This window comes from Ascaphus truei, chromosome 9 (assembly GCF_040206685.1).
Source record: "Ascaphus truei isolate aAscTru1 chromosome 9, aAscTru1.hap1, whole genome shotgun sequence".
NCBI lineage: Eukaryota > Metazoa > Chordata > Amphibia > Anura > Ascaphidae > Ascaphus > Ascaphus truei.
In genome coordinates this window covers 60346756-60374746 of record NC_134491.1, presented here as the reverse complement: position 1 = coordinate 60374746, position 27991 = coordinate 60346756, and the positions used below count along the sequence as shown (strand labels likewise).

The 27991-nt window shown below is 47.0% G+C and overlaps 1 protein-coding gene across 2 annotated transcripts in view; it reads right to left on the bottom strand.

Annotated features, from left to right (window-relative positions):
* Positions 1-924: 924 nt before the first annotated feature.
* MAPKAPK2 (MAPK activated protein kinase 2) overlaps positions 925-27991 on the bottom strand; it is a 28117-nt gene continuing 1050 nt past the window's right edge. Inside the window, exons 2-10 of one of the 2 annotated variants that reach the window (XM_075615186.1) lie at positions 15479-15618; positions 15021-15085; positions 11516-11595; positions 9188-9314; positions 7599-7674; positions 4471-4595; positions 3850-3935; positions 3535-3615; positions 925-3417 (exon numbers count right to left, since the gene is read on the bottom strand). In XM_075615186.1, the coding sequence (XP_075471301.1) occupies positions 3283-3417; positions 3535-3615; positions 3850-3935; positions 4471-4595; positions 7599-7674; positions 9188-9314; positions 11516-11595; positions 15021-15085; positions 15479-15618 (915 nt within the window). In that variant the 3' untranslated portion in view covers positions 925-3282. The remainder of the gene's footprint in view (positions 3418-3534; positions 3616-3849; positions 3936-4470; positions 4596-7598; positions 7675-9187; positions 9315-11515; positions 11596-15020; positions 15086-15478; positions 15619-27991) is intronic. The other variant, XM_075615187.1, reaches the window with a different exon arrangement.

Here is a 27991-nt window from a genome sequence, read left to right as displayed (position 1 = left end):
GGCCCTCATTAACTCTGTATCTGTTTGTGCAGGTTTGTCCTCACCTGTACGTGACTTTATGTAATATACATAGCTCTGTATAGCTTCACAAATAAACAAGAACAATTCACCACTGATAACCTAGTTTCTTCTCTGAATGCTTCCCCTCATACAGAGGTAAAAGGAAGGGTTCACCGTTTTAGTGGTGAAGGACCTGCATTTTTGGTTATACCTTGACGTTTGGTATGCAGGCTTACGACACTTTGGCCAAAGGGTTTAACTAAATAACCAAGTAATTACTATTATTGAAGTATTTAAACTTTATACTTATTACCATAGATGGTTTTGTCAATCGGATGTAGCATTGGGCACCCGTCTTGTTGTATACATTTGCCACATCGAGTAGCTCTCTTTTAGACAAAAATATATATATTCATGATGTGGTGGGTGTAGGAGTTTGAGCTAGCTGGGAACGTGTGTGTGTGTGTGTGTGTGTGTGAATACTAAGGAAAACAAGCATGTAGTAAGCATCCAGCGTAGCAGGGAAGCAGCACAGTAACTATGATTTGCCCCTAGTTAATGTCGAACGTGAGCTATGTCCTTGTATGGAGGGGCTTATAAAACGGATGTGAATTAAGTTGGTTTGTACTATAAACGTTTCTGGTGCCCATTCTTACTCTATCCCCATATCCAGTGGTTGACAAATCATCCAAAAAATCTACTCGCCACCTAGTCCCGCTCCCAATCCCGCCCTGGTGTCAGCCATGAGGAGGTTGCCACGGGGTCAAATCCAGTCGCCACGGGCCTGTATTTTAATGGATTTGTAGAACACTGCCCATATTCACACCCAGCCTGTACTGACCGAGCAGGCAAGAGACAGGCAGACAGACAAGCGAGTATGGTTTCTAAAATAAAATAAATAAACCAAGACAATACACACGCAAGTTTTCCAAATATTAAAACCGTTTAGTAAAACAATTTGATCATACAAAATTATAATTTTACAACAATTCCAGAGGAAATAAAATTGCATTCTGAGGGAAAGAGGCGAGAGTCTTTTCCTCCCCACCCCTCTCGTTCCAAGCAGACAAAAGAAAATAAAAAGACCGAGGGTATTTCTAAGGCGTCTGAATTACAAAAATAGAATTAGCCCTCCCCCAAATCTTACTCAGTAATGCGCTTATCATGTGAAAACAAGAGTCCTAGCATATTATCGTAACATTATCTAATCCAGGCCTGAAAACGCAAAAGATCATTATACCTGACGGTGCATGGGGGTGGCTGCTGCATGGTGGGACATACTGTCAGGAAAATAGAACGCTGCTGTAGATACAGAAGTCATTTATGAGGCAGAGAGAAAAAAGGAATATATATATATCATATTTTTGTCGTCGCTTTTTTTAAATATAAACATTAACCCCTTCCCACCCGTGCCGAGGAAAATTCACCCCACCCACCCCTCACCAACCAAATGTATTTTTCATTTGTAGCCAATGTATACAGTTAAAAAGAGTGATATTTTAAAAAGAGTGATATCTAGGGGTGAGGTGCTCTATTTTAGATACCCTGCTGTTAGATATCATTAGTGTGCTATATTACAGAGAATGACTGGTTCGCTTTTCACAAGTGGAAAACCAGGATCAAACTAACTGTTTAAAAAAAATTTTTTTCAAATCAGCAAAGTGGGTATAAAAACGGGAGGGTGCGCGAGGAGAGAGCGCGCGAGGAGGAGAGAGCGCGCGAGGAGGAGAGAGCGCGCGAGGAGGAGAGAGCGCGCGAGGAGGAGAGAGCGCGCGAGGAGGAGAGAAATTTTTTTTTACAGGACAGGAAAATAAAAATGAAGATTGGCTTCATCTTTTTCTTGTTTCCCAAATCGGCCAAGTAACGAGACCAGCTTCATGATCGCAGAAGGTATAATATGGGAGAGCGCACACACCCCTGCCTGGGCTGCCGTGTTCAAAGCAGCCCGCACAGAAGCATTTTCCAGGATGGATCCCAAGCTCTCTGGCACAAAGGGTGCGGAGCAACACCTTGCAGCGCTTAAGTGGTTAATAGATTGTGGCCCCCCGTACCCCTTCTTGTGCCCGAGAAGGCACCCCCACCCAAAAAAATAAAAAATATATAGAAGAGACGAAAACCACAGTATATCAAAAAAAAATTAAAATAAAAAAGGCGATATTTGGTTGCATTTAAGGCAGCTTCGAAGCACACACACACAGGCACTTTAACCACTACACTGCCCGAGACCTCCAGCCTCCCTGGACCTGAAGGGAGAGGGCACGGAGCCATGTTCAAGACGGGACAAACGAATATCGAAATGACTTTTTGTAAAGAAACAAAAAATATATATATTTATACACACCCTCAGAGCGGGCGTTTATTCACGCCGGGCACTCACAGCGCTACATTTACACTAATCAAAGAGCTAAAAAAAATTTTTTAAAAAGGAGACTGCCATTGTGTTCTTGAAGCTAAGAGGCGGCAGAGGTACCCAGGGAGTCTATTACTTCTGCCATTTACTGCCCGGAGGGAGGGGCCCGACAGCCACGGGGGTACAATTTAGGCACAGGGCGGGCAAAGCTGGCTTCTCCGTGCATTGCCGGCAACGAAAGGGTTAACCCCGTGCAGGGCACAGTGGTCAGTGCATAAGGTAATACTTAGTCCAGTTTTACATTTCCCGGCACCAAAAATTGCTCAGCCCGCGACCTAACCTTACATTGCTGCCGGAGAGGGCAACGCTTTGCAAGAACCTTTATTCCCAATGGGAAGAGTAGGGGGGGTTAACTGCATTTCCAGGGGGGGGGCTGGAATCACTGCTCTGGGGAATCTGTTACACTTTTCTTCTTTCCTTGCGCCCTAATTTTGGAAGCGAGGAGACTCCAATACGTATCTCCTCATTCTGCCCACGCCTCCATAACCAACCTGCAGGCATGTGCCATTTTAAAAATACTTTTCATATACATATATTAAAAAAAAAAACATATACTGTGAATATTCTCCGAAAATAGAAAAGTTCTTAATGATATTTAAAAAATCATTCCAGACTAGAGAAAAAAAACAAAACAAAAAAAAAAATGGGAGTTTAGGACCACAAAAACCGCGATGGGTCCCAGGCTGGGCACCAGACCGGCCAGCAACACAATGGCACTGAAAGTGTTAAACCTACAGAGTGGCCCCCCTCTATTATAAATGTGGCACCTTAAGAGGGGGAAGACGCCCCGTTTACAGCTAACACTGACCCGGTGCAGAGAATACAAGGCGTGATTTGCACAGTTATCGGACGTAGAGAGCAGCAGAGCGAGCTCAGTGACTGGCTACGTGTGGAGTGATCTTCTTCCGCCTCTTCTGGAGAAGCGGGTTGGAGGAGTCCTCAATCTTTTTTATCTTGATCTGCTCATAATCCACCCTCATGGTGGCGAGGGCGCTGGTCATCTCCTCCTGCGTGGGAGACAGAGGATAAATGAGGCGTGGAAAGAGAGACAGAGAGAGAAGACGGGGATATCACTGGGTTGATAGTGCCTCCAGTGTTACCCATTATGCCCTCACTATCTTTACCTTAACATCTTCCCATAAATCCTTCTCTTCCTTCAGGACCCGGCTGGTGTGGAGAGGAGTCGGAGGGACCTGCATTGACTGCTGGGAAGGGGAGAGAGGGAGCGTCAAAGTGTGCACTGTGCGGTCCCCCCCTAATGACTAGACATCGTTCCTGCAGGCTCAGTGCAGTGTACAAAGGGTCCAGATTCCAAAGATCGCCCAAAACAGGGTTCAAAGCCCCTTGTATTTGGGGGTTACAGCAAAAGCTGAGAAGAGGATTCTTCCATTTTGGGTGCCAGCTGCCCCTACAACACCCCCTTTGGTCAGAGCACATACCATTATCCAGGGGTGGTTCATAAACTCCGTGATGGTCATCCTCTGAGTTGGGTCGGTCTTCAACAGATTTCTGATCAGCTGTTTCACTGGAGATAGAAAGTGACAAATGTCATCGGCCCGGACAAGCAATGTCAAAGCCAACACAGGTTTCCAGCCTTTAAAGCATTACAGCACCCCTTAAATATTTATAATGACTGGAGCCCCAGTTCACTTGTACCAGAGGGTGCGCGGTGGTTACAGAGGCCCCACGCTCTTCCAAGGCATTTAAATAAAATGCCAGGGAAATCGCACAAGGCCTCTGCAACTTCACTTACCCTGTCTTAGGCAACGCGGCAGGGTCACGTGACGTCACATTGCCATGGCACCGTGATGACACGTGACCCCGCCGAGTCATTTGAGGCTGGAGACAAGGTAAGGAAGGGGGGCGGAGTACAGACAGAGGGACTCCGGACCTATACCATGCCTACAAATACCAACGCTGTATAGCGGACAGTCTTAAATGTAAAAAAAAATGTGAACACACGAGAGAGAAGAGTGCGGGTAAAAAAAAAAAAAATGGGGGCACGAGCAGGAGAAAGCAAAAGAATTGGATTGGAGCCGTCTTCCCCCCCCCCCCCTCACCTTCGTCCGATACTTCAGACCACTCTGGGTTGGGGAACTCGTACTGGCCCATGCGGATTCTCTTCTTCATTCCAGGGGAGATGGCCAGGCCATGGTTGGAGTAGAAGGGGGGATATCCACAGAGCCTGAGGGAGGGAGGGAGGGAGGAAGGGGCAGGAGGTCAGTTCATCGGCAAGAGGGCGTAATGTCACCTATACCAATTCGAATACTTAACCGTTAGGCTTATTATACTATTCTGCTAGCACTGGGAAATTTGGAAGAGAAGTCGGTACTTTGCTGCTTTAAGCACTATTAAACTCTAAGATCCCAAAAGACCGGACAGAATGATTTTGTCTGGTCTGGAAAGAAGGCTAGGATCAGGTGGGACATACTCCACTCGCCCGAGCCGTTGGGGAACTGGCACGCTCTCACGTTAAAAAGGACTACTGGTCGTCACATCTAAAGGGCATTTGTTATTGGTAGTGTAGGCATATTAAAGTGTCACTGGGCAACACTCCAGGAGTTAGCTATTCAAGGGACCCCAATCTCCAAACTACTTTTTCTTGAGACCTAAAGATAGACTATCCTGTCAAAAACATGGTCTAGCTAGTCCAGCTATTAAATACTGCTATAGGCCGAGGATAAAAATTATGCAGGGTTCAATGGTTAACTCCATACACTAGAATCCAATGATCTGAGTCCTTACTTCAGAACCTTACTGACTGATACACAGAGGGAAAATTGTATACTTTAGTGACTGGTTCATAAATGGAACATGCATGTCAATGCAACAACTATCTGAAACATTGGAGGTTAGGATCTCATGCTTTCAATCTTTTCAGTTGAGACATGGAGCCACTGGATCAGAACGCAATTCCTCCCGGACACACAATCACTGGAAAACATCCTATAACTCGAGTATTAAACAACTAATCTCTAGAATATACATGGAGCTCAATTTAATTTATGGAACTGATGCAAGTCCTCTCTGCTCAAAATGGGATACTGATCTGGGTGCCGGAATAGAGTTTGAGGATTGGCAGGATATGAATAAAATCTCTATGGCCTCCAGCTTGATTCAGTTATCCTATAAAATATATATCGTGTATATAACTCGCTGGCTGCCCTGTCTAAAATATGTCTGGACCTGCCAGACACCTGTTGGAAGCTCGGCTGTGGTAGGGCGGATCTTTTTTCCCATGTGGTGGACGTGCCCCACAATAAATAGGTTCTGGAACAGGATCGCTAGAGAAATCCAAAATATTACCCAGGTGGAGTTCCCTTTGAGCCATGAATTTGTGCAATTGGGGTGGTGGCTGGAGTGGGGTCCAGGATCAAAAGATACTAAGACACTCATCAACCGCATGTTTTTAGCAGCTACAGCAGGTTCTGCAACCTCTCAAGGAAGAAGAGCTATTTAAATATATAATATATATAATATATAATATAGGTATATACCGCATAACCATTATCATACGACAAAATATGTGGGGGAATAAAATGCATCTCACAATAATAAGTCCCTATATCTAGTTCTTTTCCATTGTTTCCAAAAACACCTACACAGCACGCACCCAAACAAACACGGCCCCCCCACCCCACCCCAAATATAAATATAAAACATAGACACACACACAGCCTCTCTCCCTCACTGTCCTGCCGGTGGTTGCGGGGGGGGGGGGGGAGGGGGGAATCTCTGCAGGTTGCCGACCCCCAGCTGCTGCCACTCTCCCTCACTATCCTGCCGGTGGCTGCAGGGGGCCCTGCCGGTGCTGTTCGGGCCTCTTGTTGCCGCCGAGCCCGACGTCTCCCCAGATGCTGGCCTGCCTCTCCTCTGTACTGTGTCCCATGCCGGGCTCTGTGATGTTGGCTCGCGTCGGAAGTTGCATCATGCACTTCCGGCGCGCACAAACATGTGACCCTGGCGTGGGACAGTACAGGAGAGCAGGCCAGCATCTGGGGAGACGTCGGGCTCGGCGGCAACAAGAGGCCCGACCAGCACCGGCCGGGCCCCCTGCAGCCACCGCCGGGATAGTGAGGCAGCAGCTGGGCGTCAGCAACATGCACAGATCTGCAAGTAGGAGCAGAAAGAGCCGCATGCAGCTCGGGAGCCGCCAGTTACCGACCCCTGGGCTACGGCATTGATTGCGCAGAGAAAGAAAATAGGTTAACCCTACATACCACGGTCAGTATTTGGTGGGCAAAACTATGGGATATGGCGAGGACAGAAAAGCGGACATTCAAAAATCACTATGGGAAATGCATGCAAATTTGGGATTCACTACAATTTATATGAAGGAGGACCTTCACATGGCTCCACTGTCACCGTCTGGCATACTGCACGCTCGCTCAGCAAAACGAAGAAGGACGACGGTTAATGTTACAGTTTACATCGTCACAAAGTTAATATTCTGACGTGGCTTCCAGTTATTACCAACACATTAACCAAAACTGGAAAGTGCCTTGAACCAAACATGGTAAGATGTACGGGGTGTTCCCCATCTGTCTCGTACGTATGCCGAGTATTATATACTAATAAAAATGTATGTGGATGCGGGACACAATTTGTACCGGTGGATTTCCGGAGGTTAACTGCGCTATTTAAGGCTCTAGTGACCGACTGGTTCCCGAGATGCTTACTGGTTTAGTTACCTGTTACCTCTTGGATAATTAGAGCAGTCATCCAATAGGAAGGCGCAACATCACCCCCCTGATGACATTGCGGCTTCCCTAGTGGCCCACGGCACCCGCGAGATTTGGCACCCATTTTTATTTTAAAAAAAATAAGTAAATGAGATGTAAAACCACTAGCCACTAACTAAGCCGGTAAGTATCTTAAGAACTCCCTTCCCCCCTACACCGCGATTCCCATTCCGTAGGGGAAAAAATATTACAAGCTGTGTCATTTTGAAGACTTCCTGAGGGGCTGTGGAATGGGAGAATGAAGTGAAGACTAAAAATCAGTTTGGATGAAATTGTAGGGATCATGAATCCGCTTAAAGAGGACAGATTGTGATATACGGACGGTACTTGCGCTATATATATTTATAATTTCACAACGCAACATTGTATTTTTTTTTAAATACATATACACAAAATGTAATTGTATGTGTAACTCTATTTAGAAAAACAACAACCAGTGTACTTACAGAATATACATAATGACGCCGAGTGACCACATGTCACATGACTTGTCGTATTTCTCCGGGCCCAGAACTTCCGGTGCTGAAAGAGAAAAACATTAGATTTATATGGGCTAGGCAAGAGGAATGGAGATTTGGGAGCTATATAAAGAACTTATTTTATATAGCTCTTTTCTCCCAATGGGACTCAAAGCGCTTCACAATTACAGTAGAGTACAGAATTTTATAGTCACCGTCGTTGCCCAGATGAGCTTACAATCTATGATTTTGGTGCCTGAGGCACAGGGAGATAAAATGACTTGCCCAAGGTCACATGGAGCCGACACCGGAATTGAACCAGGTTCTGCTGATTCAAACTCAGTGTCATTGTTTTTAGAGTCAGTATCAAGTCGCTCATTCAGCTTGGGCCTGGTGAAAGACATATGCACACACTAGAAATGTAGTTGATATCTATAGTCATCTTCAGCTCTGGTCGACCAACAACTGGATGAAGGCATCTCCAATGACCTTCCAGGTACATCGGTTGCAAGACAGTCCATCACGTTACTTCATTACATTTTCTAATTAACTTCTCCCATCTTCCTTTTGGTCGTCTTGGTCTTTTGATACCCCTTGGAATGAAGTAGAATACGATCTTCGTACAATGTTCATTTCTTCTTTCGATAAGTTCGAAAAGTTCGGCCCATTGCCATTTTAATCTGTTCACACAATGTCACAGATTCGGGTTCTCTTCCCAACCTATTCCTTCTTTTTCCCGGTCTCGTTGGGTAATACCCAGCATACATCTCTCCAAACTTCAGAATTGTCTGAAGGTTCTGGAATTATCATTGCATTTAGGGTCCAAGTTTCCTGAACCACACGCGGGCACGGGCAGAATACATTGGTTGAACACTTGGCGGAACAATGAAAGGTTTCCTTGGAAGATTGTCATGTTTCTTCCAAAAGCACTCAATCCCATCTTCGTTCTTCTGTTCCCATTCATTGATCCTTGATGGCAAAGGTAGAGAGTTTGACTTCTAGTTCTACGCCAACTATTTTGATCTTTGCAGAATTGATACATTTGTTGAACATCACTTTGGTCTTGCACATGGAGGTCCACCTTTCTAATTGCTTTAGTGAGCTCTCAGATTGGATACTGGGAGATCTTCAGGACTTGACAGAAATAATGCCCTATGCCAATCGCAGGCGACAAATATTCACTGTTAATTTATATCCAGTTGAGTTCCCAATTCAACATCTTCAACAAGTGTTTGCTGTTAAAATGTGTGTATATATGTGAAAGGGTGTGCGACAAGGACACTATGTGACCACAACCCCACAGAGTTTGAAGACTAAACTTATTTGCCAAAATCTTTCCCCATCTGCTTTGCTAAAACAAAAACAGAATTTGTTGTACGTCTCCACAAGAATAAAATTACTCCCTGAACGATAACCCAACCCCAGAAGTGACACAGGAAAGACTGGGCAATTATATCAACGCTCTTACCAATGTCAATGAAACAGCCACTACGGTCAATATGATTTCTATTAATGGCAGAACATTGCTGTACAATTCTCATTGAACGGGAATATGGGCTCATACTCCCTTTACTCACCCACATAGTATGGTGTGTAGCACGGTGTTGCCAGCGAGTTGTGAGATGTTGTTTCCTTAGCAAAGCCGAAATCCGTGAGCTTCAACACAGAATTGGGTCTTTTCGTCGTGTACAGAAGGTTTTCCGGCTGCAAAGATCACAAGCCCAATTAGTGTTCGCTACAACATCAAACAAGGTGTCTTAACGACTTCAATTCATACAAAACCGCATTTTTCACCCATGTAGAGGAGGTTTTCAGATTTTAAGAGAGAAATTTTTATTTTGGGGTGGAATTTTTTTTTTTTTTTTTAAATAAATAAAAATGGACTGTTTTGGTGATATCACTTTTTTTTATGTGCACAATCTTGAGGCACATCTGAAGGCGTTATGAGGGGGAAAACCCCCCAAATAATAGATACAAATTTTGTTATCTTTTACTAAATAAACAGCTGCGTAGGACACAACTAAAAATGCTGGGGGTGATGCATCAGGGAAAATAGCTGAAAAATTGACACAAAGTGCGTCATTTTCATCTTGCATCTGTGTCAACGTATCAAAGTTTTTGCGTTGTTTGCATCCCCTTGCGATTTGGGGAGGGACAATAAGAGGCGATACACGACGCGCACATTCCAATGAGATGTGCCAAACTGCGTCTTCCAGACAGTGTGTGTATATAATATATATATATCGTTTTCTTCCATACGTGGCTACATCTGCAAAAAAGGAAATTTACCAAAATTTACCAAAAAAAAATAAAAATGAATGAAATCAAGGCAAATAACTTCACAAAAATAGTAAGTAAAAAAAATAAAAATTATTATACGAGGTACATAGTCACGACACAGATCTCCAAAGCAACACAAATGTTTAAGGGCTTCCTTGTCCTGTCCCCAAAAGCTTTGGAGATCCGTGTTGTGACTATGTATCTCGTATTTTTTTAACTTAGACTTTTTGTGAAGTTATTTGCCTTGATCTCATTTATTTTTGAGAATGTACTTTTTTGTAGCAAATTTTGATTTTGACGAGTGCCGGTCTGATCTAAATGTATATTGTACCTGCTGGTAAAGGCACCAGTTTCAATTATTAACACAGGTTAGGCTGCGTCCATAGACGGACAGGCCGCGCTGAGCCGTGCGGACGCTCCGCGCTGAGCCCCTGCATCCTCAATGAGGATGCCTTGAGAGGGGGCTCACGCGAGCGTCCGCAGGCGTGCTGACGAGTTGGAGGTTTCAGCCGAGCGCCAAGCTGTTTTTCAGCGCGCTGTCGGCTGAAAACCTCCAATCACAGCACAGCAGTGTCGACGTCACGGCGCCGTGACGTCGACGCGTCGCGGGCGATTGGCCCAGCGACGTCACTGCCCCACCTCCAACCACCTCCCCCCGGCTCCGATCGCGCCCGCTGGCTCGCCTGTATGGGCATGAAATCGCCCAGATTTCAGCAGGCGAGCCTCAGCGTCAGCGCGGCTCGGATCGCCTCACGCCTCTATGGCCCGGGCCTTAGTGCAAGCTCTGCGACCAGGGGGCGTGGCCATGCGCGCTCCTGTGCCCTCTGACGTCACGCAGCCTTCTGAGAGTTGTAGTTCAGGGGCCGGATGTCAAGCCTGCAAGTCCCAGCAACCCCTACTATAGATGACAGGCACCGTACTGCAGTTTCACGGAGACGCACACGTAACCGGATTAGTCATGTCAGGCTGAACTATGAAGGGAAGGAAGACATCGCAGAGCACTGACGGATTTGCTAAACTCTTAATTTATTGAAGCCAGAAACATACAACGTTTCGACCAAACGGTCTCTCTCAAGTGATATAAAGAGGCGCTGCCACTTGAGAAAGACCGTTTGGTGGAAACGTTGTACGTTTTTGGCTTCAATAAATTAGACTTTAGCAAATCCGTCAGTGCTCTGCGATGTCTTCCTTCTCAGGCGCCTGGGTACGCTGCAGGCAGTGATCCGTGCGCAGGAGCACCGATGACTGTATCGCCTTCCGGATTTTCTATTGTGGTGTGCAGCATGCACCTGTACCATTATACTGACTAGGCTGAACTGTTAACCCTTTGGCAACCAATCCAACAACCAAAAAAAAAAAAAGGAGGGGGGGGGTTCCGAGCACGCGTGTACCAAGTGAAACTTCTTTGCATTTTGTCACTCTCAAAAGTCTTTAAAATCACACAAAATGATAAAAATCAAAATACAAATGTCACTCACAAAACGAGATGAAGTTTCACTTACAACGCGCGTACTCGGCACACACCCCATTCTTTTTTTAAATTGTATTTATTATGTGGATACATCTGCCCCCCTTGTCGGAGCTGCAAAGTGTGATCAGCCAGAGAAGACGGGATATCCGCGTACCTTCACATCTCTGTGAGCGATATTGATGGAGTGCAAATACTGGATGGCTTCGCCAATACTTTTCATGATATCTGATGCCTCTGAAAGAGAATAATAATAATACTACATATACTATCATAATAATAATAATAATAAAAAATATATATTTGTAAAAAGAAAAGTCCATATGACAAATAGCCCATGGGTTTAACTGGTTATAGTAGCCACAATTGAGATATTGTCTCTTGCTACAAACTCACTACATTTATTTATTTTAGGTGGGGGATGAAGTAGGATTGGTGAGAAAATTCAGCACTTCAGGGTGTGTGTGTGTGGTGTGTGGTGTGTGTGGTGTGTGGTGTGTGTGTGGTGTGGTGTGTGTGGTGTGGTGTGTGTGGTGTGTGGTGTGTGTGTGGTGTGGTGTGTGTGGTGTGGTGTGTGTGGTGTGTGGTGTGTGTGGTGTGGTGTGTGTGGTGTGGTGTGTGTGGTGTGGTGTGTGTGGTGTGGTGTGTGTGGTGTGGTGTGTGTGGTGTGGTGTGTGTGGTGTGGTGTGTGTGGTGTGGTGTGTGTGGTGTGTGTGGTGTGGTGTGTGTGGTGTGGTGTGTGTGGTGTGTGTGTGGTGTGTGGTGTGGGTGGTGTGGGTGGTGTGGGTGGTGTGGGTGGTGTGTGGTGTGGGTGGTGTGTGGTGTGGGTGGTGTGTGGTGTGTGGTGTGGGTGGTGTGTGGTGTGGGTGGTGTGTGGTGTGGGTGGTGTGTGGTGTGGGTGGTGTGTGGTGTGGGTGGTGTGTGGTGTGGGTGGTGTGTGGTGTGGGTGGTGTGTGGTGTGGGTGGTGTGTGGTGTGGTGTGTGTGGTGTGGTGTGTGTGGTGTGTGTGGTGTGTGTGTGGTGTGTGGTGTGGGTGGTGTGGGTGGTGTGGGTGGTGTGTGGTGTGTGTGGTGGGTGGTGTGGGTGGTGGGTGGTGTGGGTGGTGTGTGGTGTGGGTGGTGTGTGGTGTGGGTGGTGTGTGGTGTGTGGTGTGGGTGGTGTGTGGTGTGGGTGGTGTGTGGTGTGGGTGGTGTGTGGTGTGGGTGGTGTGTGGTGTGGGTGGTGTGTGGTGTGGGGTGTGTGGTGTGTGGTGTGTGGTGTGTGTGGGGTGTGTGGTGTGTGTGTGGTGTGTGTGGTGTGTGTGTGTGGTGTGTGTGTGGTGTGTGTGTGGTGTGTGTGTGGTGTGTGTGTGTGGTGTGTGTGTGGTGTGTGTGTGGTGTGTGTGTGGTGTGTGTGTGGTGTGTGTGTGGGGTGTGTGTGTGGTGTGTGTGTGGTGTGGTGTGGTGTGTGTGGTGTGGTGTGTGTGTGGTGTGTGTGAAATTATAATACATACATATGCCCAAAACCCAGTCCCGCAGTATTATACATGTAATTGTGCTAACTGGAGGTTTTCTGGGAAAGTGACCTCAAATATACAACAGTAAACAAAGAGGCCGCAATGCACAAGGGCTACTCATACTCCCTCAAACAGGTCAGGTTTTCAGCATATCCCAGCTTCAGCACAGGTGGTTCAATCAGAGGCTCAGTCGAGCCACCTGTGCTGAAGGATATCCTGAAAACCTGACCTTGAGCACTCCCAATTTAGTTCAAACTTTGGACCAAAACATGTTAAGCTGCCACCACGTCAAGCAATGGTGTAAGTACTGTACAAAGGACACAGAATAGCATTGGCCGTGTGGGACCTGCTGATGGGGTTTACCTGGACGTGGCTGCAGCTTAACATGTCTTGGCCAAACGATTTAACTAAATGGCCCATACTTATGACACAAAAAACAAACAAAAAAACACATAGAAATGAATCAGATAATTTGCCAGAGAGCTCAGCTGCCCGGCAATGGGAAGGGAGGGGCGGGGAGAGGGGGAGGAGAGGGGGGAAGGGAGGGGCGGGGAGAGGGGGAGGAGAGGGGGGGGGAGAGGGGGAGGGGGAGAGGGGGAGGAGAGGGAGGGAAGAGGGCGGGAGAGGGGGGGGGAGAGGGGGAAGAGAGGGGGGGAGGGGGGGACGCGCTCAGCATCCAAATCTTTTGTTTACTATGAAAATGTAAATGGTCTCAAAAAAAAACACTTCTGTCTGTCCGATTGTATATTATTTTTATATGTCAATCAGCTCATTTATCCTATTAGAACAGGTTCCTGCCATTAAAAATAACTTGCGCCTCCTCCCTTTGGGGAAAGGTCAGGGCCTGGATTCAAAGAATCCTTCATTCTAGATACAACTATGGATCCCTGGCTTTTCTTAGCGAATAGACCCATAGAAAACTTGTCCAGACAAGAGAACAAGCTCCTTGTCCATGGTATGGAAACAGAGTGGGGTCCCCTCCACCCCAAGATTAAATTAAGGCGTGGTTCATCTGGCATATGGAAAAGCGGTCGGGCATCATGAATGACTCCTGTGGGGAGTTCCTAAGGGTGTGGCAGCCTTGGATTCTCTCCGCTAGCACCCCGAGCCTAAACGAACGTACAGGTATGCTCTAATTAAATCTGGCAGGTGTGCCATCTGGGTCCCCTGCTTGCTTTGGGCATGGGTAACAGATGTTTCGGTCCCTCTGGCTCCGGGGGGGGAGGTGACAAGGCGGCGCCAGTAATTAGTATTTAGAACCATTAAGTGTCATAATTGCTCTATTACCAAATTTATGAACTCGTTACCGCTATTGTATTATATGTCTCGATCGGACTGTTCCCCCCTTTCTTAATTTTCTTTCCTGTACCCCTTCCAGTCCTTTTTTTGTTCCCTGTGCCCACACTCAAAATTTATAAAAATGGAGTTTAAAATAAAAAAACAACTTATATCCAGACTAGATACGTGAGCATGGAGGAGAGGTGAGTATCTCCCTCGCTACTCACTACACTGCTCAACTCCAGTCCTCAAGACTCTCTCTCTCCTCCCACCCCCACCCCCCCTCCAACAGGTCAGGTTTGCAGGATATCCCAGCTTCAGCACAGGTGGCTCAATCCGAGGCTCAGTCCTGTGCTGAAGCAGGGATATTCTGAAAACCTGACCTGTGGGAGATGGTGGGGGTTTGAGGACTGGAGTTGAGCACCCCTGATATAAGGCCACCCTACAACGCCACACGAGGGGGACTCTGAGAACAGCATCTTATCTTGAGACTTGCATGGCATTCTTGCTGTTACTGTTCTTATTGTCTTCTCATTTATACTGAGTACTGGGCTGGCCAAAGCACCAGGAGCCTTCAAAGATACTTATTATTTACCCCCATGCAACTCGTGATTTGCAGATTGTGACATGTCACCCACTGCATACACGCGTGTGGTGTTCTGTAGTGAGCTCATACGACACCGTGATTCATTTTTTATTTTTGGGTACTTTATTACCATAAATAAACCACCCCCTCCTAAAAAAAATTAAAAAAAGCTTGTTCCTGATCATTTTATTCTGCTATGATCGTTATTCCCCAAGAGTACTGGGGACCCCCTCCCCTTTTTCTATTAACGAGGTGCTTTGCATTGTGCTGCAGGAGGTACAGAACCCACAATCCCCCCCATACCTCTTTGTGTGAAGGCCTGGTCGCCACGGTCCTGGATTCTGCTGAAGAGTTCCCCACCATCCAGACTGGAACACACAGAAGAGACATTAGCAGAGGGGAGCCCGTGTGTCTAGGAAGAATCAGTGGTTCCCCAACCCTAGACACGTCTCCCAAAAAGCAAGTGTTTAGTCCGAGCGCACTCCTATTCTCCCATGGCTGCTAGGGGATGGGGGGGAGGGGGTTACCCCAGAAAGTCAGATTTGAAAGAAAATGTGGAATTGATCCCTGTAATTAAACACTGCAAAAGTGCCTTCTATCTCAGAAACGGGGTTCCCCTTTTCCACCCTACCTCATATTCCCTCTCTTCCCTCCCACCCAATATGCCCCTGTCTGTAGCTCTCATGCCCCCCCCCCCAGTCCCTGTGCCCTCCCAGGTTCGGGGGACACTGTCGAAAATGTTATCCCGACCCCCTCCTCACCATTCCATAATAATAAGGAGACACTTCCGCGACTGGTAGAGGTTCTCGTACACGTCGATAATCTTCACGATGTGCGCGCACTGGGACGCCCGCCAGTGCAGCTCCACCTCCCGGCGCGCCTTCGGGCAGTCCTGCAACATCTGCAGGGGGAGCGATAGAGAAGAGGGGGTATGACTGCACCCATCTGTTACTGAAACCTCTGGCAGCCAAAATAGGGCAGTGGTAATATGGTGGTCTTTGAAGTGGGGGAAACCCGGTTGAATGCCATCTTCAACTTGTGACCTTGACCAAGCTGCCTTACCTCCCTGTGCCACAGACGCCAAAATTAGATTGTAAGCTCTTTGGGGGGGTGGGGGTAGCAGGGGATCCTTGTTACCGCAAAATTCTATGCGCAGCTCTGCGTACACTGTCAGCACTATAAGAACAATGGATGCCAGTGCGGTTTAATGCATTGCAAGCGGCTTCGGCACGGAATGGGTTAACCACACGCGTTCCTAACTTATCTTAAAGGCGCAGGCCCCTTCCCACCTGCTCCCATCTGTCGCCAGCGCTCAAGCAGGGTTTTATATATAGCTCTGGTCAAAAGTCTGCGAGGTGGGGGGAGGTCACCCAACAGATTTCAGATGGTCCGGAGGAAAGAAATGCTACCCTGGCACCTGCAACGTTTTAAAAAGCAGCGGTAGAGGGCGCACACTTTCACATGCGACATTACGCGGGAGGAAGGATCGCCCGGCACAGCTACACACACACCCCCACCCCCACACCACACACACACACACACACACACACACACACACACACACACACACACACACACACACACACACACACACCCCCACCCCCACCCCCACCCCCACACACACCTTTTCTCCAGTGGGACTCTCAGCTTCCCAGTGACAGTACAGGGCACGGCCCGCAGCATATAGGATTGTTACAGACACTCCCTGCCCAGAAGAGCTTACAATCTATGCTTCTGATGCCACGGTTGCAGTTTAAGGCTAAGATTATAGTAGGCGCATGGCGTCTCACGCGCACCTGTTGCCCTAGTGATGGGTGCACCAAGATGGAGGCGATTGGGGAGGCGTGGCAGACGCGTCACCAGGCTGGTTCGCCCTCATTGGCTGAACCGCTCACGTGACGCGCAAAAAAAAACCACAAAATAGGTCTGTTGAAAAAAAAAATCTGCCGGTCGCTCTGCATCACGCGCTCTATGAGCGGCCCGTATCAGCGCTGCACTTTGTTTGCGCATCGCGAGAAATCGCGGCCTAACATGTCTTGCCGAAAAGTAAGTAAGTGTGTGTGAGTGTGTGTGTGTGTGTACACTTTCGAGAAGGCCCAAAGTAAGTGTGAGTAGATCATGACAAACACTATAATGACCCCCATTCCCAACAACATTCAGACAGAATTATTTGGGAGATATGAGCCAATCCTCACTCACTGGAGCACCCCCCGCCCCTCCCCCCGTCCTGCTCAATCCTCACTAACTGGAGCACCCCCCGCCCCTCCCCCCCCCCCCCCCCCGTCCTGCTCAATCCTCACTCACGGGAGCACCCCCCGCCCCTCCCCCCCGTCCTGCTCAATCCCAAGGTTTGGTCAAACAAGGACAGTACCGGCAGTGTGAAGGAAGCAGAGCAGCGTTGCTGCCTCAGTGTGTGAGCTGCTGTGGAAGGAATGCAGCACCTCCGTTCTTGTGTAACATGCAGCGGTGACACATGTAGGGGACACGCAGGGGGGGAGGGGCAATGTTTTAACTTGGGACATAGCAGGCAGGGTGCACCTATGCATTGCTCTGGCAAGAACAGGGTTAATGTTGTGCCATCTGCACCTCGTGCGTGCGCACACACACACCTTTATTTGCATAGCGCGCCACAGCAGTAATACATGTTACATAATATTAGAAATGATGGGAATAAGAGCTACGGGTATAAAAAGGAATCATTAGGACAAGGGAATCCCTGGCCCCAAGAGCTTACACTCCAAGTTTACCACAGAATACACACCTGTCAATACTATCTGTCTGAGCAAAAAAAAAAAAAAAAAAAATAATATAAATATATATATATTAATATTTTCCTACTTTGCACTCTTGACAGTGCAACAGAGCCTTTCCCTCCTGTGTTCACCTACAATTAGAGTGTAAGCTCTTGGGGACATGGTTATTCTTTCACACAGTGCCTACGGGGTAACATGGACTGTGATGCTGTCCCTGAAGGGGTTAAAGTAAAAAAAATAATTAAAGTGGCTTGCTGGTAAATGCAAGTGCTAAAGTATTATTACTAAAGAGATAAGGTAAAGATTGTGTGTAAAAAAAAAGTGCCTGTTACCATGGAAACATATGTATCCTTTTTTGTTTGAAAAAAATATATACTTTTTTTCACAAAGTATTAAATATAACTGACATTAGGTGGCTTCGGGCTAAAAGCCCCCCTCCCCCCCTGCAACCAATGGGAGGGTGTCCCCTTAAAAAGTAAGGGTTCACCCCATCTGTGCCAGAGGCAGGATATGGAGGAAGCTCCTTTGACTCAGCAGAGTGAGGGCATGTGGAGGGGGGGACATTACAACACAAATCATAATAGAGCTTGGGTCAGGGGGCGGAAACAGGAAACCCCCACAGAATGAGGGGGGCAGGAGGCTCCGGCCCTGCACTTAATCACAAAGTACACGAGGTGGGGGCACATGAGGTGGGGGCACCTTCTGCAGGGAGTCGGACTTTTCTTATATATTGCTCAACAACTACTTCCTGTTCCATTTAACCGCTCCCTATTAACTCCTTAATTCCCCCCATTTCTCCCTATAACTGTGTCTATTGCTCCATATAAACTCTCCCTATAAATCCTCCTATTGATAACAAAACCTCCTCCTATTGCCCTATATAACCGCTCACTATATCTCATCCTCTTGCTTTATATCAGGGGTGTGCACAGTGCCTGAGCTGGGTCCCCCTGCCTGGCAGCCCCAGTGCCCGCGAGCCCCCCTCTCTCCCAGGACTCTGCGTCAAATGACGCATCATGTCATGTGACATCATTTGACGCTGCGTTACCATGGCGACGCGTCGTTGAAGAGCCGGCAGAGGGCACGTAAGGTAGTTACTGATGCCTCACGCCTCACCCAGCATTTAATTTAAATGTGTCTTCTGTAACCGCTGCACTCCCCCCCCTGCCCTATATAACCACTCCCTAGACCTCCTATTGCCCCATATAATCCCGCTTAATGCTCCATATATTCCCTGCCTACAACGCCTTTTATGGCCCTGTAACGCCTCTTACTGCTCCATATAACCCCTCCCTAGAACACCTTACAGCTCCATAAAACCCTTCCCCATAACTCCTCCTTTTGCCCCATATAACCGCTCATTATAAACTTCCTATTACTCCATATAACCACTCCCCATAACTCCTCGTACAGCCCAATATAAACCGCTAAACACATTACAGGTAAGAGATACACGCACACACCAGCCCTGCCACAAATAGAAAATCAATCAGAGACCCCCTGAATCTGACAGGTCAGGGGCGCTGCTCTCCTCCCCATACAAGGAGACACACACACACACACGTGAGAGGCTCCGGCCTTCACTTATTTTTAGATTCCCGCAGTCAGGAACAATTCCACCAGAATCAGATAGTGAAGCTACGGAAACCGTGACGGCTCCAACTGTGTCCCTGACCAGAGGCCCAAACATCTCCATCTGTGCTCTGATAAGGCTCATTCATTTTCCCCTAAAGAACATGTATTTAGAAGATCTAGAATACCTAGATATACAGCCATGTGACAAAGAAAGTACGCCCTCTTTGAATTCCATGATTTTACATATCAGGACATAATAACAATCATCTGTTCCATAGCAGGTCTAAAAATTAGGTAAATACAACCTCAGATGAACAACAACACATAACATATTACACCGTGTCATGATTTAACAAAAATAAACCCAAAATGGAGAAGCTATGTGTGAAAAAATTAGTTCACCCTTACTGCTTCCATAGGAATTAAGATGCTAAGAAGCAGACAGGTGCTGCTAATCAAATGCCCTTGATTAATTGATCATCAGCAAGTGTGACCACCTCTATAAAAGCCGAAGTTTTTGCAGTTTGCTGGTCTAGAGCATTCAGGTGTGTGTTAACACAATGCCAAGGAGGAAAGACATCAGCAATGATCATAGAGAAGCAATTGTTGCTGCCCATCAATCTGGGGAGGGTTATAAGGCCATTTCCAAACAATTTAAAGTCCATCGCTCTACAATGACAAAGATTATTCAAAAGTTGGAAAAACATTCAAGACAGTTGCCAATCTTCCCAGGAGTGGACGTCCAAGCAAATTCACCCCAAGGTCAGACCGTGCAATGCTCAGAGAAATTGCAAAAAAAAAACAAGAGTTACATCTCAGGCTCTACAGGCCTCAGTTAGCATGTTAAATGTTAAAGTTCATGACAGTACAATTAGCGGGACCTTAAGAGAGCTGTGCATAAACAAATGCCCGCAAACCTCAATGAACTGAAGCAACGTTGTAAAGAAGAAGAGTGGGCCAAAATTCCTCCACAACGATGTGAGAGACTGATAAAGTCATACAGAAAACGATTACTTTACGTTATTGCTGCTAAAGGTGGTTCTACACGCTATTGAATCATAAGGTTTACTTCGTTTTTCACACATGGCTTCTCCATTTTGGCTTTATTTTTGTTACATAAGTAATGACACGGTGTAATATGTCATGTGTTGGTCATCCGAGGTTGTATTTACCTAATTTTTAGACCTGCTAAGGAACAGATGGTTATGTCCTGATATGTAAAACCATGGAATTCAAAGTGTGTGTACTTTCTTTTTTACATGACTGTACTTTGATTGCCACTCGTTCTATACAGCCCTCACTAAAATTAAATAACGACTTCCATGCTGCCAAAGACAGAGGTCATTACACTCTGCTCATATTACTCGACCTCTCTGCAGCATTTGTCACCGTGGACCACCCTCTTCTCCTTCACATTCTCCATGCACTTGGCATTCGTAACAAAGCTCTATCCTGGATCTCCTCTTACCTCTCCCATCGTACTTTGTGTCTCTTTTGCAAACACCTCCTCCTCTACACACTCTCTCTAGGTGACCTAACCACATCTCTTGGGTTCAAATATCACCTCTATGCTGATGACACAAATGTACGTTTCTATCCCTGACCTTACACCTGCTGTACAGACTAAAGTTTCTGAATGTCTCTCTGCGCTATCATCCTGGATGACCCTCCGCCGACTTAAACTTAACATAGCAAAAACAGAGCTCCTCATACTTCCTCCCAAACCTGTCCCTATTTCCTCCTTCCACATTACTGTTGGAAGTACTATCATTCACCCAGTAGCCCAAGCACGCTGCCGAGGGGGGGTCACACGACTCCTCTCACATTCATAAGATAGCAAAAAAATTGTTTATTACAAATATACGCCCTTTCCTCTGTTGCTCGACTGCAAGAACTCTGACGGACCCTCATTCTCTCCCGTCTCGATTACTGTAACCTCCTGCTGTCCGGCCTTCCAGCCTCTCACCTGTCTCCCCTACAATCTATCCTAAATGCTGCTGCCAGAATCACTTTACTCTTTCCTAGATCTGTCTCAGCGTCTCCCCTGCTGAAATCCCTCTCCTGGCTTCCGATCAAATCCCGCATCTCACACTCCATTCTTCTCCTCACTTTTAAAGCTTTACACTCTTCTGCCCCTCCTTACATCTCAGCCATAATTTCTCTCTATGCACCATCCCGACTCTTGCGTTCTGCTCAAGGATGTCTTCTCTCTACCCCTTTTGTATCTAAAGCCCTCTCCCGCCTTAAACCTTTTTCGCCGACTGCCCCACACGTCTGGAATGCCCTTCCCCTCAATATCCAACCAGTACCCTCTCTATCCACATTAAGACACACTTGCTTAAGGAAGCATATGAGTAGCTCCGTGGCTGATACTTTACACCTCATACATAAAGCTTGGCCCCCTGCAGACACACTTACCAGAACATCCTCCTACTGTCTCTGAAAGGTCTTCTAACCAACAAATTAGATTGTAAGCTCTTCGGAAAAGGAGTCCCTGCTACTAAATGTTCATTTTATATCTGAAGCACTTCTTCCCATTATGTGTTATTTACATTATTTATATGATAGTCACATATATTACTGCTGTGACGCGCTATGTGCATTAATGGCGCTATATGAATAAACACATACACAAAAAAAAAATAAACAACACACACACCTTAAGAAAAGCCCCATGGCTGGGGGCCACGTGACAGGACAGTGGCTCTGGCTGGGGGCCACGTGACAGGACAGTGGCTGACATACTTCCTTCTGCTCACCCAGAGACAAATCACTCTGCAGATTTGGCTCTTCCTCTAATCATTCAGAGAGGAAACCTCCTGTGTGTGACGAGAGCCGGTCATTCATGCGGCTGCTGTAATTACACCGGTTGCACACAAGAGCGCTACTGTAATAGCCAAAAGGAGGGAAAAGAGACAAGGAAGAGAAGGGAGAGGGGAGAAAACAGGGAGGCAAGCAAGAGGAGAGGGGGGGAGACCCAACAGAAAAGCAGGGACGGAGGCAAGCGAGGGGGGGGACAGGGGGAACAAGAGGGGGACAGGGGGAACAAGAGGGGGGCAGAGGTATGCAAGGCGGAGGGGAGACGGAAGCAAGCGAGGGTGGACAGGAGGACTGGGGCAAGAAAAGAAAAAAAAGAGGGGGGAGACAGGGAAGCAGGCAAGAGAAGAGAGGGGGGCAGAATCAAGCAGGGGGACCGGTGGATGTATGGAAGCTAGCGAGAGGGAACAGAAGAAAGTGAGGGGGGAGACAGGGAAGCAAGCGCGGAGGAACAGCAAGCAAGGGGGGACATGGGGATCAGATGGAAGCAAGCGAGGGGGGTATGGAAGCAAGCAAGGGGACGACGACACAGGGGAGCAAGGGCTACCCAGCTATCTGAACAAGCTCCTCACCCCCACCACCTGCAGCACTTATCTGAGATCTGACTCCAAAAGTCTGTTCATGGTCCCAAGGCTCAACAAAGTATCCGGCCGCTCCTCCTTCTCCTTCCGTGCACCCCAAAACTGGAACAACTTACCGGAGACTCTCACAGCCACCACCAGTCTAAGTTCTTTCAAATCTAAGGCTGTCTCACACTTTAATCTGGTCTGTAACTGTTACATACGCCCATAATATATATTATCTCTAACTGTGCACGCAATGTCTTGTACATAATGTATACCCTGATCACTTATGTAACTGTACTTGTAACCATGTATTATTTGTTTTACTCTGTGCCCAGGACATACCTGAAAACGAGAGGTAACTCTCAATGTATTACTTCCTGGTAACACATTTTATAAATAAGAGGGGGGACAGAAGGCAGCGAGAGAGGGGATGCGGAAGGGAAGCTGGGGAGAGACGGAGGCAAACGAGAGGGGGACAGGGGGGCTGATGGAAGCAAGCGAATAGGGGGGGGGAGATAGGGAAGCAAGCAGGGGGTGGGACAGAGGCAAGTGAGGGGACGCGGAGGCAACCAAGACGTGGGGGCGATGAGGGAGTCAAGAGATGAGGAAGGACAGGGACAGAGTCAAGCGACAGGGGGGGGACGGCGGGCACAGGGACAGAGTCAAGCGACGGGGGGAAGGCCCACGGGGACAGAGTAAAGCGACGGGGGGGGGAAGGCCACGGGGACAGAGTCAAGCGACGGGGGGAGGGGGGAAGGCCCACGGGGACAGAGTTAAGCGACGGGGGGGGGAAGGCCACGGGGACAGAGTCAAGCGACGGGGGAGGGGAAGGCCCACGGGGACAGAGTCAAGCGACGGGGGGGAGGGGGGGTGGAAGGCCCACGGGGACAGAGTCAAGCGACGGGGGGAAGGCCCACGGGGACAGAGTCAAGCGACGGGGGGGGGGGGGGAGGGTGGAAGGCCCACGGGGACAGAGTCAAGCGACAGGGGGGGGGGGAAGGCCCACGGGGACAGAGTCAAGCGACGGGGGGTGAGGTAAGACAATAAAAGTGACAGATGAGCATTGGAGCTGATAAAATGTGCCCTAGTAATAGTGACCAGGGAGACAGAGTCCAGAGCTACTGATGTCACCGAGACGCAGAGCAAGTTGGCAGCAGCACTGACGTCTGACCTCAGGGTCACCTATGCACGCACGGTCATGGCATCAACACGTCACTGCAGATCTCTCCCCCCTACACACACCCCTCCCGCTCAATGTACTTCCTTGCACGAGAGAGTGCGAGCACAAACTGTGGCACTGGCATCCAGCTACTAACCGCACAGCAGCAGCTCAAAGAGGTCACTTCAAAATGTGTTGCAGGCCCCTCTGGAATTCAGGGGGTTAAAAGCCCGGACACTATATCCCCTATAGTGAATCTTACTGCAGAGTATGTAGCTACCGGCACGGCCTCATATCGCACACACGGCCCCAGAAGCTGACAATCTAAGTGTTGAGGACGAGAGAAATTCCAGTTTTGTATTGTGGCGATCCATCCAAAATATAACACACACACAAGACAGACAGACAGACAGACACACAGACAGACAGACACACAGAAGGTGACCCGAGTGTCTCATGGAACAAAGTGGCACTATCTGGGCAGAGAACCAACCTGCCTCTATTAGTTCATGTCCAGGGGTATGCATGCAGGCTTATTTATACAGCATTACAACAGGAGGTAAAACATGTACATTACAAACAATGCAAGTAAGTGCAACAGGTAACATAGCAACGTACAGCTAAAGGAGACCGTCCCAAACTAATGTTAACCCCCCTCTCGTGCCGGTAAAGCCCGGCTCTGGGGGTGACAATGACAGAGGACACCTGCTCCTGCGGAGATCCATCCTCATTCCGGTTGGATCAGGGCGAGACTAGCACAGATTATGTAACAAGGGACGCGACATGGCATAGTTGGGCTCATTTGCATAATGGGAGGAGCTTCCCACGTACCCTGTCCACCTTGGAACACGGGATCAGAGCAAGGGAGGAGATTATGGGGGTTCTGTATCTTGTGTGCGCGCACAGGAGGTAGTTAATGGGTATTGGAGACTGCCCTAAAGTTTGGGGGTGGGGGAAGCTAAAAAATTTACAGTGTTGTCCTAAAGTTTAAGGGAAGCCTAAAAAGGTAGTTTCTCGTGGCCAGCCATAAAACAACCTTTTTGTAAAGAATGTCACTGTTTAACTGCCTTCCCTAAACACACCTAAGCCATGATACGATTGGTCTGCTTTCCTTTTTGAGAACCTTATTACAAGTTGAAATTCTTTGGTTGTCAGTGAAGTGTTTTCTTTACCCTTATCCCATCCTGCCCTAATCAGGGGAACCAATAAAGATGAAGGGATGGGGAGGGGGCTTTGCCTGTGAAACCTTGTATTGAACACAGTGACATCAGACAAAAGGGAAAATCCAGAAAATAAAACCCCTCCCAAGTCTCAAATGTGTCTGTTAGGCTGCGTTCATGGTACCTCAGACCGCGCGGCGGAGCGAATAGACTGCCTTAAGGCAGTGTTCGCGTCCATGCAGCGTGCGGGCGCAGGCAGGAAGGGGCGCGCGATGCGCGAGAAATCAGTTTAAACTGATTTCTCGCGCGACAGGGCGGTCACGTGAGCGATTCTCCCAATGAGGGTGAACCAGCTCTGTGACGTCACTGGGGACGCCCCCAGGAACTATGTTGTACTATGTACGAGTACTATGGCCAGGGAAAGCACCCACATTCCCTCAGCGTCCGCGCGGGCTGCGGCGGCATGTCCGCAGCCTTAGGTACCACCCTACATCAATGGTAAATAAACAAGAAAAGTGAATTGGTGCAAGGAAGCAGGAGGAACCTCTATCACCCCAAGGTGAACAGAGATATATACATATGGCCCCAGCACGTGCGGGGGTCATATGTATACATCCCTCCCAAGTCTCAGCTCAGCATATTTAAAAACGGACTCCAAAAAATTCTGTGGTGTCAGATTTGTGAAAATCAATCACCCAGATGTGACACCTTAAAACACGTCACTTCTGTTAGTACACTATGGCACTAGGAGGGACTGACCCCTTAAACACGTCACTTCTGTTACTACACTATGGCACTAGGAGGGACTGACCCCTTAAACACGTCACTTCTGTTACTACACTATGGCACTAGGAGGGACTGACCCCTTAAACACATCACTTTCATTTGTTCACTATGGCACTAGGAGGGACTGACCCCTTAAACATGTCACTACCAAAACCACTTCCACCAACTATTAATGAATTGGAAACTTTTCTTTTTCATATCATGATTACTGAAAAGTTTGATGCACTTTCCGATATCTCTAACAGAGCTGGGAAATGTATGCCCAAATAGAAACCATATTTGAACAATTTAGCTTGAGTGGTCTTTAAAGAAGTCATGGCTCTGTTTAAATACTCTGAATGGGACTCAGTTCTGTTAGCGAGGGGAACTTAGCAAAAACTGAATCTGCTATAGGGATCGAGATGGAGGTTTGCTGGTAACTGGAAGGGTTTGGATGGACATTAAGTGATTGGAGTCTGCCTTTCCCCCACCCCCTCCTCCCACTTTCTTATTTGATTTGTCTGTTCTTTGTCCTTACCCATTTGGAGAGAGGCGGTGGAGTACAATATTTTCTATTGAACATAGAATGTTATACAATCTGGTTAGAAAAGTTAGGGTTAAAAATAATTAAAAAAAAAAAAATTATGAGCGAACCAAGAAATATGTCACTGCCATGAACACACTTTGGCACACCCTTTAACCCCTTCACCAGCAGCTACGCATTGTGAAGCCAAATACAGATTCCATTACAATGTGTTCCACCTGCAGTTCCTCATTATTAAAATCAGGAACACTGCGTTAACCAGAGTGCTGAACGCAGACATCACGTGCGCAGGCATTGAATACAGAACATACTGATTGGCTCAGACAGCGGTCAAAGATGTGCTGAAACTGTCATTCTCCTCCCCAACTGTCAAAGACACTTGTAGTGAGTGGTTGCTGGGTATCACTAGGAGGTAAAGCAGAGGGTTTTTTAAACTTTTTTTGGTTAAGCCTATAATTATATTGTGAAATTCTGCGGTACCCTCTCTAATAGCGCGTCTGAGATCAGATGCATTGTAAGGAGCCCCAACCCTCTCTAATAGCGCGTCTGAGATCAGATGCATTGTAAGGAACCCCAACCCTCTCTAATAGCGCGTCTGAGATCAGATGCATTGTAAGGAACCCCAACCCTCTCTAATAGCGCGTCTGAGATCAGATGCATTGTAAGGAGCCCCAACCCTCTCTAATAGCGCGTCTGAGATCAGATGCATTGTAAGGAGCCCCAACCCTCTCTAATAGCGCGTCTGAGATCAGATGCATTGTAAGGAACCCCAACCCTCTCTAATAGCGCGTCTGAGATCAGATGCATTGTAAGGAGCCCCAACCCTCTCTAATAGCGCGTCTGAGATCAGATGCATTGTAAGGAACCCCAACCCTCTCTAATAGTGTGTCTGAGATCAGGTGCATTGTAAATTCTTCTGTATTTGGTACCATTTTCAAATGACCTAAAACTGGAGGGAACCCTATTGAAAAAAACAGTGGGGTAGATACTAAACCGACCTGTATGACAATTCTGGTGCTGGGATACAGACACATTTTAACGTAACAATATGTATCACTAGTGAGAGAGAAATACATATACAGTATATGCATACAGTACACATCGTAGTATATATACACACACATCGTAGTGTGTATGTATATATGTATGTATGTGTATATGTATATGTATATGTATATATATATATATATATATATAATCATTTTTTTTAAACTCAAAAACAACATCTCTTCAGAGTTTTGTTACAACTTTGTATAATATAGTCGGAAAAATAAAATATAAAATAAAACCCATGGTAGCGAAACAAAAATATATATCATGGCTAATGTATCTTTTTTATGGAACTTTTAAGAGGTTCTGGGGCCCACAACACCTTAAAATCACAAACAAGAGCTTTATAAATCAAAGAAATATTGATACCTACATAAAAATATATTAAAGTCCCACTAGTATCTTTTGTGTGCAAAGATTTAACATGGAAAGATTTGTAAATAAAGATCAGGCTGGGTGGTGGGTTTTGCTGACCTTCACCCTGCCTTATCCTAACCGACTACGCAATGAGGAAGAGATTACCAACTCCTCCTTTCAGAGCCCCCCTTATAAATGAAAACCTATATATAGAATTTAAAAATCACGCCCATTAAATAGGCCTCTGCCATGCTGTCAACATAGATTATCTTGCATTAATACCGTGTTTGTTAATAATAGCCCAGAAGACATTTGTTTTCATTTGACCCCCTGCCCCAATAGGGCAACCAAGTTGTTTTCACGCCCACCTACTTGTCAAATAAACAAAATTACAAAACTAGGGGACAGGAGAGACCCCTAAAAGATTAATGATTTTTTTTTAACCAACCTCCTTGCATTAACCTCACATGTGCCAGAAGAAATATGTCCCAACACTGCCCAAAGGTGAATGGGTTCCTATTGAAAACC